Raw genomic sequence first — 13,752 nt, forward strand, 5'->3', positions numbered from 1 at the left:
TAGAGGAATGTACAGGCCAACTATTAGAGCCTTTAATAAACAAATAGGGGTCATTCCAATAATGACAGTGACAAAAAGCCAACAACACTGACTCAAAAAAAAAAAGAAAAAAAATCTCACTGTCATTGAGTCGATTCCAACACATAGCTATCCCCGTTAGATTTCTGTGGTGGTTAAGTTTGTGTGTCAACTTGGCTAGGCCTGGTTGAGTGGCTGGGCAGCTGGATGAAGTAGTCTCATGATGAGACTGGTAATCAACTCCATGGTGGAATCTACTATGAGAAGCTGAGTAGCTGCCCTAGGATATGTGGTCTGCTTCCTGTATTTAAGCAGAAGCTTTGAGAATGGTCTCTAGCATATGGCACACTTGGACCCTGCATGTAGCCATGCTCTGCCGACCTTGGGACTTACAATGGACTTAAGTTAATGGCCTGCCATGTGGTTTGGTAACACAGGACTGTGCCTTTCTACTTGTCAATCTTGGGGCTTCTCAGCTCCAGCAGCCAGCAGCTGTCTGAATGAAGAAATGCCTCTAGCTCCAGTGGGCTGGGAGCAGGAGGAAGAACTGGACCCCAAGGTTGAGGGGCTTTCACCCAGCCCCTAGAGCCTGGCAACTTTGAACTTGGACTTAAAGCCTCTAAACTCCTGTTTATTAAAGCCATCCCATTTGTGGTATATTCCTGTCAGAGTGGCACTAAGTAATCAGAACAGTTTCCGAGGCAATAAATATTTATGAAAGTGGATTGCCCCATCTTCCTTCCATGGAGCAGCTGGTGAGTTTGAACCACCAAACTGGTTAGTAGTCAAATTCCTTAGGCACCACACCACCAGAACTCCTTACAGTACAGACTAGAGGTTTGAACTGAGTAATGGATCCCTGATCCTTTTAAGATCTGTTAGTCCCAAAAGGAAAGGGTACTAGATGTTTCCCAAACTTGCATAATTGAAAATATAAACTCCAAGATCCTTCCCCTGTCAATTCCAGTTTAGAAGGGCTCGGGTGGGACTCAGGGGACTATCTTTCTTACAAGTACCCCAGAGAATTATTATTAGTATCTGGAAAATATAGGAAAGATTTTTTCATAGACTTTAGTTCATATCTCATACTATTATTTGTTCAGGTCCAGCATCTAATGATTTTCAATGGTCTGGTTACCTCCTTCACTGCAAAGCACAGTTACCCCAGAAATGGTTATGTGTCCCTTTGGGAAAAAATTAGGAAGAATATTCATAGTAAATAATTGCAAAAATATTGCAATTTTTTTCTGAAGGGCAAAATGCTTTCTTTTTATTTGAGCTTCTAGACCTGATCGAGGTCCAAAAATTTGATGAGGGACATGATTCTGTCTCATGATGGCTGCTTTTCAGCTTCTACTTATTAATTCGTTTATCCAACAAATATTTATAGAGCATCTTCATACAGTAGAAATTACTTTTGATGTTTGGCATACATCATTGAGTAAAGCAGTAAAAAAATCCCACCATCATAGAATTTATATTCTCAAGTAGTATCTTAGTGAGCTGCCCACACACTTTGATACCAGGGACCTCATGATCAATAGTCACCACAAAGAATATGCAGATTGGATCCCCTTGATATTTACACTGGCATGGCTGCCTGTTATGATAAACACATAACTCTTTGTCTTTGGTGCTTAGCACCACCTCCCACTGAAACCAGAAAGTCTGTTTTAAATTACAGCAAATTTTTCCAGGATTTTGACCATCAAAACTGGGCACTATGTCACTACTGCTGGCACCACTGCCACTGAGTTTTTGCTGCCACAGTCACCAGCTTGCATAACCTCTAATTGCCCCTGAGTCTTTGAGCCACCCCTTCAAGAAGAAAATTTCTGGATGGAGGATCTGATATACTGGGTCTAGGACAGATGTCCATGTCCTTACTTACAGGGGCAGAGAGAGGGAGTGTCTGGCCTCATCTGGCATTTATAGTAGGAGAAATTCCCTCCAAGACACACATAGTGATTTGTATGTGCTATGTTGTTGTTGTTATGTTGTTATGTGCCATCAAGTCATCTCCGACTCATAGCGACCCCTCCTTGGGTTTCTGAGGCAGTATCACTACAGAAGTAGATTGCCCAGTCTGCCTTCCTCCAAGTAGCTGGTGGATTTGAACCGCCGTCTGGTTAGCAGTTAAATGACTTAGGGACTACACCATAAGAATGTCCATATATATATTAGAGCTAACAAGCAAAGTTATAATAACTTCTTAGCCATAGCCAAACATCCTGAGGGAGTGAGGCACTGGGCCCATGGGCTCAGGACCATGGTCATAGGGGACATAAAGCTCAATTGGCATAACATACTATACAAAACCATTGTTCTACATCCTACTTTGGTGAGTAGTGACTGAGGTCTTAAAAGCTTGCAAGCAGCCATCTAAGATGCAACAATTGGTCTCTCTTTGTCCAGAGCAAAGAAGAATGAAGAAAACCAAAGATACACGGAATCAATTAGTCCAAGGGACTAGTGGACCATGTGAACCTCAGCCTCTTGACCCTGAGCTTAGAAGAACTATATGGTTCCAAGCTACCACTGTCAACCACTCAGAAAGGGATCAAAATAGGAGATCCTAAAGTGGGAGAAAAATGTGGAACATAACTCAAAATCATAAAAAAAAAAAAAAAAGACCAGGCTTACTGGTCTGATAGAGATGGGTGAAATCCCTGAGACTATGGCCCCTAGTCACTCTTCAAACCTGGGATTGAACTCAATCCTATGGCTTCCAGACAAACAATGGACAGGTGTATAAAGTGAACATTTATACCAGGTAGGTACACTCCTTAGAATAATCAAGCATGGGAGACCAGAAGGGCCGTATTTGCACAGAGCAATATAGCTCAGAGGGCAAGAATGCATTAGGAAGAAAGGACACAGGGAAAGAGTAACCACAGGGAGGAAGCAGGAAGAAACTGTTATATTATGGGGATTGCAACCAGTGCCATGAAAAAGAATATATATGCACTGCTGTATGGAAGGGAGCTCTGGTAGCATAGTGCCTAAGGCACTTGACTGCTAACCAGAAGGCTGGTGGTTCAAACCCACCAGCCACTCCTTGGAAGGAAGACGGGACAATCTACTTCCATAGTGATACTGCCTCGGAAACCCAAGGAGGGGTCGCTATGAGTCGGGTCCAACTCGATGGCACATAACAACAACAACAACAACAACAGCTGTATGGAAAATGAATTTGCTCTGTAAATTTTCACACAAATCACAAACACAAGACACACACACAGTGATATTTCACCCCAAGTAGAAAGGTGAGCAGAGACTGGGCAACCAAAGCTGAACAAAACAAATCCCCACTAGGAGCCACTAAGAGCCCTGGTGGCACAATGGTTAAGTGCTTGGCTGCTAACCAAAAGGTCAGTGGTTTGAACCCACCCAGTGGCTCCCTAAGAGAAAGACCTGGTGATCTGCTTGCATAAAGATTACAGACAAGAAAACCCTATGAGGCAGTTCTGCTCTGTCAACTGGGGTCACTATAGTCAGAATCGACTAAGTGGCACCTAATAACAATCTGCCCCACTAAGTATCCAGGACCTGTTTTCTTGAACTTCCTTGTAGTATCCACAGAAATTGCAAGGAAGGATGTCCAAATGTGGTAAAACAAACCCAAAGCCTGGTTGAAGCCAAAATGATTTGCCTGCCCTTGAAATGAGGAAAGAGTTTAATCTTCTAATCATTTTGGAACAATTGAAAAAAAAAGGACAAAAATAAACTTTCCATATTAAAATACTCTGAACATTTCTGTCTAGTCACAAATGGGTCTATGTCAGCTACTCATGCTGAGTTCCAAGTTTCCAAATCATAAACAAAAGTTGAAGACCTTGGTAAGCTGGAAATATGCTAGAAAACTTGTCTGTTTCCTTTTTCACCAGTTGTAATTGTTTGTTCAGTTCTAGGACTATCTCTGTGTGAATAAAATAATTTTCTCCTATTCTCTGTGAGCTGGTCATGTTAACATCTCTAAGTGGGCATGATCCACTACACAGTTAAAAAACATTATATCATAACAAGAAAATGAAAGACAAGTACAGCTTCCTTCCCATATTATCTCTTCCTCCCTTCTATCTTTTGTAGAGCAATTGCTTTTGATGAATGGGAGAATGATCAGGAAATAGAAAATTTGTGGTCAGCACTCATCTGGGAAAATCTCCAGTTCTTGAGTATGTTATGATTTGATGAAAATTTTAAATGACTTTGTTACAGTCTTCCGGTAAAATTCTTATATGTGTGAGGTACCATTATCCCAAGTTCCTTTTTATGTAGATAGTTTATCTCTTCCTCTATGGCAGCTGTAAGAAAGAAAGTCTAACATATAAATCCAAAAAGTGGTAGGGTTTTAGAGGAATTGATCATGCCATTTTTTTTCTTTACTTCTGTTGAGATTTTATTCTAATTTTTTTAAATGCAGTTTATTTTTTAAGAGTAGTTTTAGATGTACTTAAAAATCTCTCAGAATATTCAGAGTCCCCATACCAAGGAGGTTTGTTGTTAGTCTGTTAAAATACATTCTTCAGTTGCAAAGGGGGAGAGGGGACATTTGATTTACTGACATATTTGAAATATTAACATATTTGACATAACACAGGCTCTTAAAATAAATAAGCCAGGATCAAATCTCAGTGTTGCCACTTACTATCTTTTTAATTAATAGGGGGTGATGATGATCTCTATTTTTCAAGGCTACAGGATAGAATGAGAACAGAATAAGAAACATTCAATGTAACTTCCAACTCATGGAAGGCGTTCAGCTAATTCTTTTTCTATCCCTCCTTAAAGGTAAGAGTCCATTGTTGGGTTAATGGTTAAGCGCTTGACCACTAGCTGAGCCACCAAGCTGGCTGTTCAAACCCACACAGAGGTTCCTCAGAAGGTAAGTCTGGTGATCTCTTTCTGAAAGTTTACAGCCTTCAAAATCCTATGAGCAGTTCTACTCTGCATACATGGGGTCACCATGAGTCACAATCAACTTGACAAACAGTACCTTAAAGCCAATGGATAATGCAGTAATCCACAGCCAACCAATGGGAAACTATTCGGGAAGTAGAAAAGGAGATAGGAAAAACAAACTTGTATATTAGGTTGAATTTTCCAATTCATTTGAGAGACAAGTCAAGCCATTAGACATTCATTGAGCACTTTCTAAATTTCCAGAAGGATATTAGACCCAAGGGGCACATAAGAACTAAACAGGTCCCTGCTTCCTGAAGTATAACACCAAGTTAAAGAGACTGAGAGATTGAGAACTGAAGCTTAGGAGCTCAGACAAAATTATAAAGAAAGTGTCAGTGCACACAAAATAGTATGAACTAAAGGCCCAAGTGTGGAGAGACTCTGGTAAGTTCAAGGGGATCTAGGAGATCACGTAAGATAAAGACTTACCTTCAGACTGAGGTCTCTCATAGCAATAAGTAGGTCACTGCCTGATGGAATCTGGAACCCCTTAGAGAGAATACCACTGTGATTCATTGTCAGGGATTCTACTGTGGGCTTTCTCTGCTCTTAACCAATTACAGCAGCAGGAAAAAGCATGGCAACATGAGCAATGCTGGTAAGTCACTGTGAGAGTGGTGTCATTAAGGCTCTGAATCCCCCAAATAAGGCAAGTCACTTATCTTCCCAATCCTTGACAGACCTAAGCCGTTCAGAGACATTATACATGGCTTTAAGTTATTTGTGCCTTTTGTTTTCCTCATTTCTCTTGCCCCTTCTCCTACTTTCCACTGCCAGATATTTGGGGATAGGACACAGCTCCATTGATAAGACAGATAAGGCAAGAAAGGCCAGTCTGTACCTTACCTCCTCCAGGGAGAAAGTCAATATGAAGTTTGAGATTATCCACTGATCTCTTTTTTCCAAAGTGGATATTATTATGATGTGGATTGAGCACTAAAATCTTTCCCAGATTATTTGAAAGCAGAAAGTTAAGAATGGAAAAATAAGTGTGAAGAAATGGTAGGATGGAAAAGGGAAGGACATGGAGAACCTTGTTTTCATGCCACATTAAGATTGTCTTGTCAATGACAGGCCCTATCAAAGGCAAATATGTACTCATTCAACAAATCCATGCTAGGGCATATGATTGACCAAAAGAAAAAAAAATTAAGATTGTCTCTTTAAAGAACAACTATTCATTGAAAGAACAATTCATTCAGCATTCACAGAACTTAGACATTGTGTAAACACTATTAGTGCCTAGGGAAAGATGAAAAGAGAAAGTCTTTCCTCTCATAAAGCTCATTCTAGAGAGGAAAACAGATACGTTAATGGATAAGAACAACACGACTGTTAATTGTAATAGTGAAATATGTACATCATGGTGGATCAGTTTGACCATTGTAGGGTGGTTCACCAAGCTTACACGTAAGTCAGTTCTTTTATTTTATCTTTTAGTAAATACTTTATTATATTTTCAATGATGGCTTACACAGCAGTTTAGATTCCCATTCAACAATATATACACAAGTAGTCTAGTGGCATTGGCTATGTTCTTCACAATGTGTGAACACTCTTACTTTCACTCTAGTTGTTCCATTTCTATTCATCTGGTTTTCCTACCCCCTTACATTTTCATCTTTATTTTAAAGTAATTGTTGACTCTTTGGTCTCATGTAGGTGATTTTTTTTTTTTTTTTTTTTTTTTTTAAAGAGCACAGCACTTACGGGTGATAGTCATTGTTTTTTGAGCCAATCTGTTATTTAACTACAAAGTGACCTCAGGGGTTAGTTTTGGTTGGAGATTTGAAGAGTACCTTAAGGCAAACACCTCAGGGAGTCCTTTGGTCTCAACTAGTCTAATAGATCTGTTTTGTTTTGTTTTAGAAAACGTGAGGTTCTGTTCCACATTGTCCTCCAATCCTATCAGGGTCCATCTATTGTAATGGGAGTGGGATACCATCTAGTTTTTCTGGTACTAGTAGTGATGGTAGCCAGGCACCAACTAGTTCTTCTGGTTTCAGGGTAGATGAAACCATGGTTTGTATAGACAATTTGTCCTGTATACTAGTTCTTCGAGTCTTTGATTTCCTTCTTTCTCTATTGCTCTGGATGGGTAGAGACCAAGAATTACATCTTAGGTGGCCATTGTAAGTTAGTTCTTGATGGAATACTAGTAATTTGTGAAACAGACTGGGGTTGAAAAGGACATTTCAAGCAATGAGAATGTGGGAACAAACACATAGAGGTTCAAGGTGCAAAGGCATATCATGTGCAGAAAATAGCAATGTCTTGGTTTGGCTGATAAACTGGAGGCAGCATAGAGGTGAGATGGTAGGAGATGAGACTAGAGGAGAACTCAAAAACTAGATTGGGTGGGGCCTCATATGCTGTACTAAGGAATTTGGACTTTACTTTGTAGGACAATGAGGAGACTTTGAAGGGTTGTAACAATAATAGCATCAACAGATTGTAATGCATTGTGTGGAGGATGCTTGGAAGAGGAAGAGAATGAGGATAAGGAGACCTTTTAAGAAACTGGTGCAATAGTCTAGGTGAGAAAGGACAAAACCAAAAGCAGTTGCTGTCGAGTTGACTGCATCTCATGGTGATCTTATGTGTGTCAGAGTAGGACTGTGCTCCATAATGTTCTCAATGACTGACTTTTCAGAAGTGGATTATCAGGCCCGTCTCCCAATGTGCCTTTTGGTGAGCTCGAACTGCCAACCTTTTGATTAGCAGCCAACTGCTTTAACTATTTGTATCACCCAGGGACACTGACCAAGGATTAAAAAAAAAAAAAAAAACACCTCACTGCCATAAAGTCAATTCTGACTCTTAGCAACCCCCATTGGGTTTCGGAAGTGATAAATCTTTATGGATGTAGATTGCTCAGTCTTGCTTCCACGGAGCAGCTGGCAGGTTTGAACCACCAACCTTCTGGTTAGCAGTCAGTTGCCTCAGTCACTGTGCTACCAGAGTTCCAAGGATAGAGGCCTGAAATAAAAGAGTGATTTTATGGATGGAGAGGATAGATTTCAGAAATATGTAGATGGAGAAATCACATAACACGGTACTCTATTGCATGTGAGAAGAAGAAGAAATAGGAGGAGAGACAGAAATTCAAGACAAACGTCAGGTTTATGGTTTCAAAATTGGATGTATGGCATTTGCATTAACTAATTAGGAATACAGGAGCTCTGGTAGCATAGTGGCTAAGGCACCTGACTGCTAACCAGAAGGCAGGTTCAAACCCACCAGCCACTCCTAGGAAGGAAGTTTGGGCAATCTACTTCCGTAGTGATATTGCCTCGGAAACCGAGGAGGGGTCGCTATGAGTCGAGTCCGACTTGACAGCAAACAACAACAATTAGGAATACATAAAAAAGAGCAAATTGTGAGGCAGATGATAAAACTAGTATTGGACATTTTTTAATGAGTGTCCCTGTTGAGGTATTCCATAGTTTATTGAACATTTAGAGCTAGAGCCAAGGAGAGAAGGCTGCACTGAAAACACAGATTTTGAAATCATCTCTGTGCTCATAAAATTCAGAAAATGCTCATAAAAAGTAGAACAGAGGGCTGAGGAGGGAGGCAGGAAAAGCACACATGGAAATTTACAATGCTAGACAGCAAGAAAAAAGATATCCATCCAACAGAGGACAAAAATGGACACCAATTCCATTACTTACAATACTAGTTGATTGGGTTTTTATTTCTACTCTATTAATCACTCCAGTGTCTATAGGAAAAGTGATGGAGGAGATTGTGTAGCTATTTTTATGTTATTATAACTGTACTTCAGTGATTGTGAGTGGCAGTTACTATTCTCACCAGATACTTAACTAGACTGAGAGATAGTCCTAATGTACATTATTTAGGTTTCTCATTTTATAGTCTTTCATTATAAACTTGGGTATGATGGAGAAATGCTGGGTCATTAACAGAACAATTAGCTTGTTATTCATTATTGAGCATTGTGCTCTAAAGAGATTAGAGTGGATAAAAGTGAACTTGAAGAGAGGGGTCTCTCAGTCCTCTCCTGGTCTTTATGCTTGACTTTACAATATTCAACTATTATATCTTTGGATAAACTTGAACAGCATGATTATCAAACCTGAGAGAAGTAGTGAATATGTTGTATGACCAAATCAATATTCAGAAAAGCTCTTGTCAGGCTATAATGCTGGGTCCAAACCAACAAGTTTAACTTAGACTAGAGTAAATGTAAATTCCTACCCTTGGTTTCTGAAAAGTGACTGTGTAAATAAAGGATGGTGGAGTTAACATAGTACTGTGAAAGCCCCCATTTGAGGCAACACTGATAAAACCTGTCCTATAGGCAATAATTCTAGTATGTTCTACCCTGGAAAGTATTTGGAGTGCTTTAGATGTGGGAGCCACTCCAAACAAGACAGGAATTGGAATGGAAATGAAGCAGTTTGAGCAATGGTTGAAGAAATGCTTAGTGACCAGCAGAGAGAAACTGGAGGCAAGTAGAAGGTTACAATGTTTTTTTTATAAATATTATAAGCACTGTCCCATTTTAGAGAAGTTAGAAGTATTCTGTGAAGCTTCAGAGCAGAATTGCTACAAATCAGAATAAAGTAAAGGGAGGCAGTTCACAATAGGAAAAACCATTCTATTTCATGTCTTCATAAATGAGATGGGCAAGCTTGTGAGGAGATGAGCTCCCCATAACTGGAAGTTTTTAAGCAGAGTGACATTATAGAGAAGAGTCTCAGAGAGGAAAGGAAATTGAGGTAGATGACCCTAAAAGCTGGCCTCATGCTGAGAATGGCTGTGTGAAATAATCTATTAATCTTTTCAACATGAATGTAATTCTAATTCATGAGATTTTAATTTTTTTCTCCCCATATAGAGATCATCAGTTCTACAAATCTTATAATTCTGCTGGAGGATGAAATCTTTGCAGATTTTTTCAACACATTTCTTTCTCTCCCAGTAAGTATTCTCAGACTGGAATCTCAATGGGTCTTCAGTAGCTGAATATCAAATCTCACTGAGCTGAATGCCATTTTTTTAAAACTAAATTTGTTACCAAAGCAAAACTATTTCAATCAATTTGAACAAATACATATGACCCCAAACCTCCTTCAAAATTTCCACAGGCCTCTCATTATTGATGTAATCAGATCCCAAATCTCCTGCATCCTTAAGTGTCTTTATCTGTCCACAGTTATTTCCCATCACACCCTCTGCTGGTACCCAGTGCTCCAGCTATGGTAGCTCTACCCTCCCTGAGCACACATGGCATTCACTAACCTCTGCACCTCTCCTTGGGCACCTTCCCTGCCTTATAGTTCCATCTACCAAAGTTTTACCTTTCTTCACATCTCTGTTTAAATTCTAGTCTCCTTAAGGAATTCCTAGGTTCTTCCAATGAGAATTGATTTCTCCCTGCCTTCGTGCCCCATGGCACTTTGTGTCTCTCTTGCGATATGTGTGGTGATGTCTTCACTCAATTGTGAGGTTGCGAATTCGTCTTCTGCTCTACTCCCCTCACCAGGTGTCTGGCACAGAACGATTTTTTTTACTAGAACCGAATTTATGTATGTTCTCAATCTCAATCTGAAACAAACCTCAAACATTAAAATATTCGTAAACTTAAACCTCTACTACTCCTATATCTTTTCTGGTTTAAGTCTTTGGTTATCTTTTAACTTATAACCTTGTAACTTGTGGCTCATCTCAGTACACCCTTTCTCCTGGGTATGCTACTTGTTAAAATGTGAAATTTTAGGCAAATGAAGAAAAAACACTCAGCTGCTTGCCTTTGATCTCTATATTCGTGTTGGGTGATACATCAACCCGTGAACATTCACTGGGCACTTACTTTGTGCAAGGCACTGTGCCTTGTGTTGGGGATAAAGATGTCAATGATACCACCCCTGTCTTCAGAGAATTCCCAGTCTAATGTGAGAGACTGATACTTACAGTGAGCGTAAAAAAGTCTACGGGTAACATGATAGAAGTCACTAGGAGGCAGTGGGAATCTAAGTATATAGAAGGAAGAGGCCACTCCCTAAATAGAAGAGTCAGGAAACAACCAGGGCACATGAGCCAAGTCTTGAAAGAAAAGTAGGTATTTGACAATTGGCTGGGAATGAAAGGGGGAAAGGAATAGTAGATAAAGTAGGAGCAAGTAGGAAGAAAAAATCTGGGGGTTAGATAGCAAAAAAACAAAAGCTTTCCAGAAAGACTGAACAGAGTAACTAAAGGCAATGAGGAATACTATCCTATGGCACTTCGGTGGAAACTCTAGGTGAGTCAGTCAACAGCCAAAGAAAAAGTTGTGAAAGGGAGACACAGCAAGAGTTCAGGCTGTACAGGCAGCTGAACCAGGCCTTGGGGAGCAGGCAGGCCATGCTTAGGAATTTGGACATCATCCTGTAGAGGCAAGAGAGCCATTGAAGGGGTTTAAGTAAAGGAATGACATAGTCAGGCCTTTCATTTGCAAAATAGTATTTCCAAAGAGCTTTGGTAAATGGGTTGTGGTGAGAAGGGGCATGTTAGAGGCAAGGTGGCCATTTAGGAGATTACTTCAATAATCTAGGTGAGAAATGATGAAGGTCTAAAGGGAAAAGGCTGAAGAGAATGGGACAAGGAGAGATTTTTTAAAACATTTACTTTTGTTTTTGTTGAGAACATGTGCAGCAGAATATATACCAATTCAATAATTTCTACATGTACAATTCAGTAATATTGATTACATTCTTCAAGTTATGCAATCATTTTCATCCTCCTTTTCTAAATTATTCCTCCCCTATTTTAACATAAACTCACTGCCCCTAAGTTTCCTGTCTAATCTTTTAATTTGTTATCATCAACTTGATATTATATTAAAAAAAAAAACTTACTGCCGTCAAGTTGGATCCGACTCATAGCGACCCCTCCTTGGGTTTCCAAGATGATATCACTAGGGAAGTAGATTGCCTAACCTTCCTTCCAAGGAGTGGCTGGTGGGTTGATCTCGTACAGATAGTTCTTAAAAGAGCACAATGTTCAAGGCAGACATTCTTTTCTAGTTATGACAAACTATTGTTTCATTTAAAGATGACCTCATGGGATATTTCTGCTTTAAGGTTTAAAGATTATTTGAGGGACATAGTTTCAGGGGTTCTTCTAGCCTCAATGGCTCCAGAAAGTCTAGATTCCACGACAATTTGAAATTCTGTTCTATATTTCTTCTCCCATTTGATAAGGATCCTTCTACAGAATCTTTGATCAAAACCTTCAGCAACGGTAGCCAGACATTATTTTTTATTATTTTTTAAGTTTGAAATTTTTTTGCAGTGTTCCCTCCCCTCAGACATAATTTTTAATAAAGTAAACTCTAGGATATTGTCATTCTTTAAAGGTGAAGGAGAAGAAGTGATGAAAATGGAGAAGTGAAAAGTACAGGTGCTTGATGGATAGACACACCAGCAACCAAGATTTAAAAAAAAAACATATATATATATATATATATATATATATACACACACACACACATATATATATATATATATACACACACACACACATATTTGTTGTTGCTGTTGTTGTTGTTACGTGCCGTCGAGTCGGACCTGACTCATAGTGACCCCCTCCTTGGGTTTCCGAGGCAATATCACTACGGAAGTAGATTGCCCCATTTCCATCTGAGGAGTGGCTGGTGGGTTTGAACTGCCAGCCTACTGGTTAGCAGTCAAGTGCCTTAGGCACTATGCTACCAGAGCTCTCTCTCTCTCTCTCTCTCTCTCTCTATATATATATATATATATATATGGCTGTTCATTTGGGAGATCCTCACATATATTATGGCTTCTGTCACTGCTTTAATGCAAGGTTTCAGAATTTATATTGAGACATTTTAGTTAGTCAATTCATCAACACCATTTAAATGTTCTAGAAACAGAAAGAGTTATATGGGAGATGAAATTCCAGCCAAAATATAGGAGAGTCTGTAGTCTTTTGAGAGTTCCCTTGGGTGGCACAAATGATTTGCACTTAACTACTGATGTACCCACCACTCATATGTCAATTGTCGTACTATAGTGGCTTGTGTGTTGCTGTGATGTTGGAAGCTATACCACGGTTATTTCAAATACAGTAGGGTCACCTATGGTTGGCAGGTTTCAGCAGAGCTTCCAGACAAAGACTGATTAGGAATAAGGATAGATCTATGCACTTCTGGGAGGGAAAGACAAAAAAGCCACTGAAAACCTTATGAATAGCAGAGAAACATTGTCTGGTATAGTGCCAGAAGATGAGTCTCTCGGGTTGGAAGGCACTCAAAATAAAACTGGGGAAAAGCTGCCTCCTCCAAGTAGAGTCAGCCTTAATGGTGTGGATGGAGTAAAGCTTTTAGAACCTTATTTGTTGATATGGCATGACTCAAAATAAGAAGAAACAGCTGCAAACACCCATTAATAATTAGAATGTGGAATGTACAAAGGACATTATTATTATGTAGGAAAACTGGAAGTTGTCAAAAATGAAATAGGACACATAAAGTTCAATATCCTAGGCATTAGTGAGTTGAAATCTACTGTTATTGGCTGTTTTGAATCAGACAATCATATGGTCTACTATGGTGGGAATTACAAGTTGAAGAGGAATGGTGTGTTAGACTGAGTTCTCTAGAGAAACAAAAACCAGTAAAGCTTATATATGTGTATATATATAGAGAGAAATTTATCTTAGGAAAATGGCTCACACAGTTATAGAAGCTGGCAAGTCCAAAGTTCCTGGATCAAACATCAAGCTAGAGGCTTTTCCTGG

The 13,752-nt window shown here is 39.4% G+C and overlaps 1 protein-coding gene across 1 annotated transcript in view; it reads left to right on the plus strand.

Annotated features, from left to right (window-relative positions):
* Nucleotides 1-5,568: 5,568 nt before the first annotated feature.
* Nucleotides 5,569-13,752, plus strand: part of RGSL1 (regulator of G protein signaling like 1) — a 136,697-nt gene continuing 128,513 nt past the window's right edge. Inside the window, exons 1-2 of the mRNA XM_042780519.1 lie at nt 5,569-5,581; nt 9,848-9,930. Of these exons, the coding sequence (XP_042636453.1) occupies nt 5,569-5,581; nt 9,848-9,930 (96 nt within the window). The remainder of the gene's footprint in view (nt 5,582-9,847; nt 9,931-13,752) is intronic.

Source organism: Orycteropus afer, unplaced genomic scaffold (assembly GCF_000298275.1).
Source record: "Orycteropus afer afer isolate SDZICR_OR568_19922 unplaced genomic scaffold, OryAfe1.0 scaffold00043, whole genome shotgun sequence".
NCBI classification, from domain to species: Eukaryota; Metazoa; Chordata; class Mammalia; order Tubulidentata; family Orycteropodidae; genus Orycteropus; species Orycteropus afer.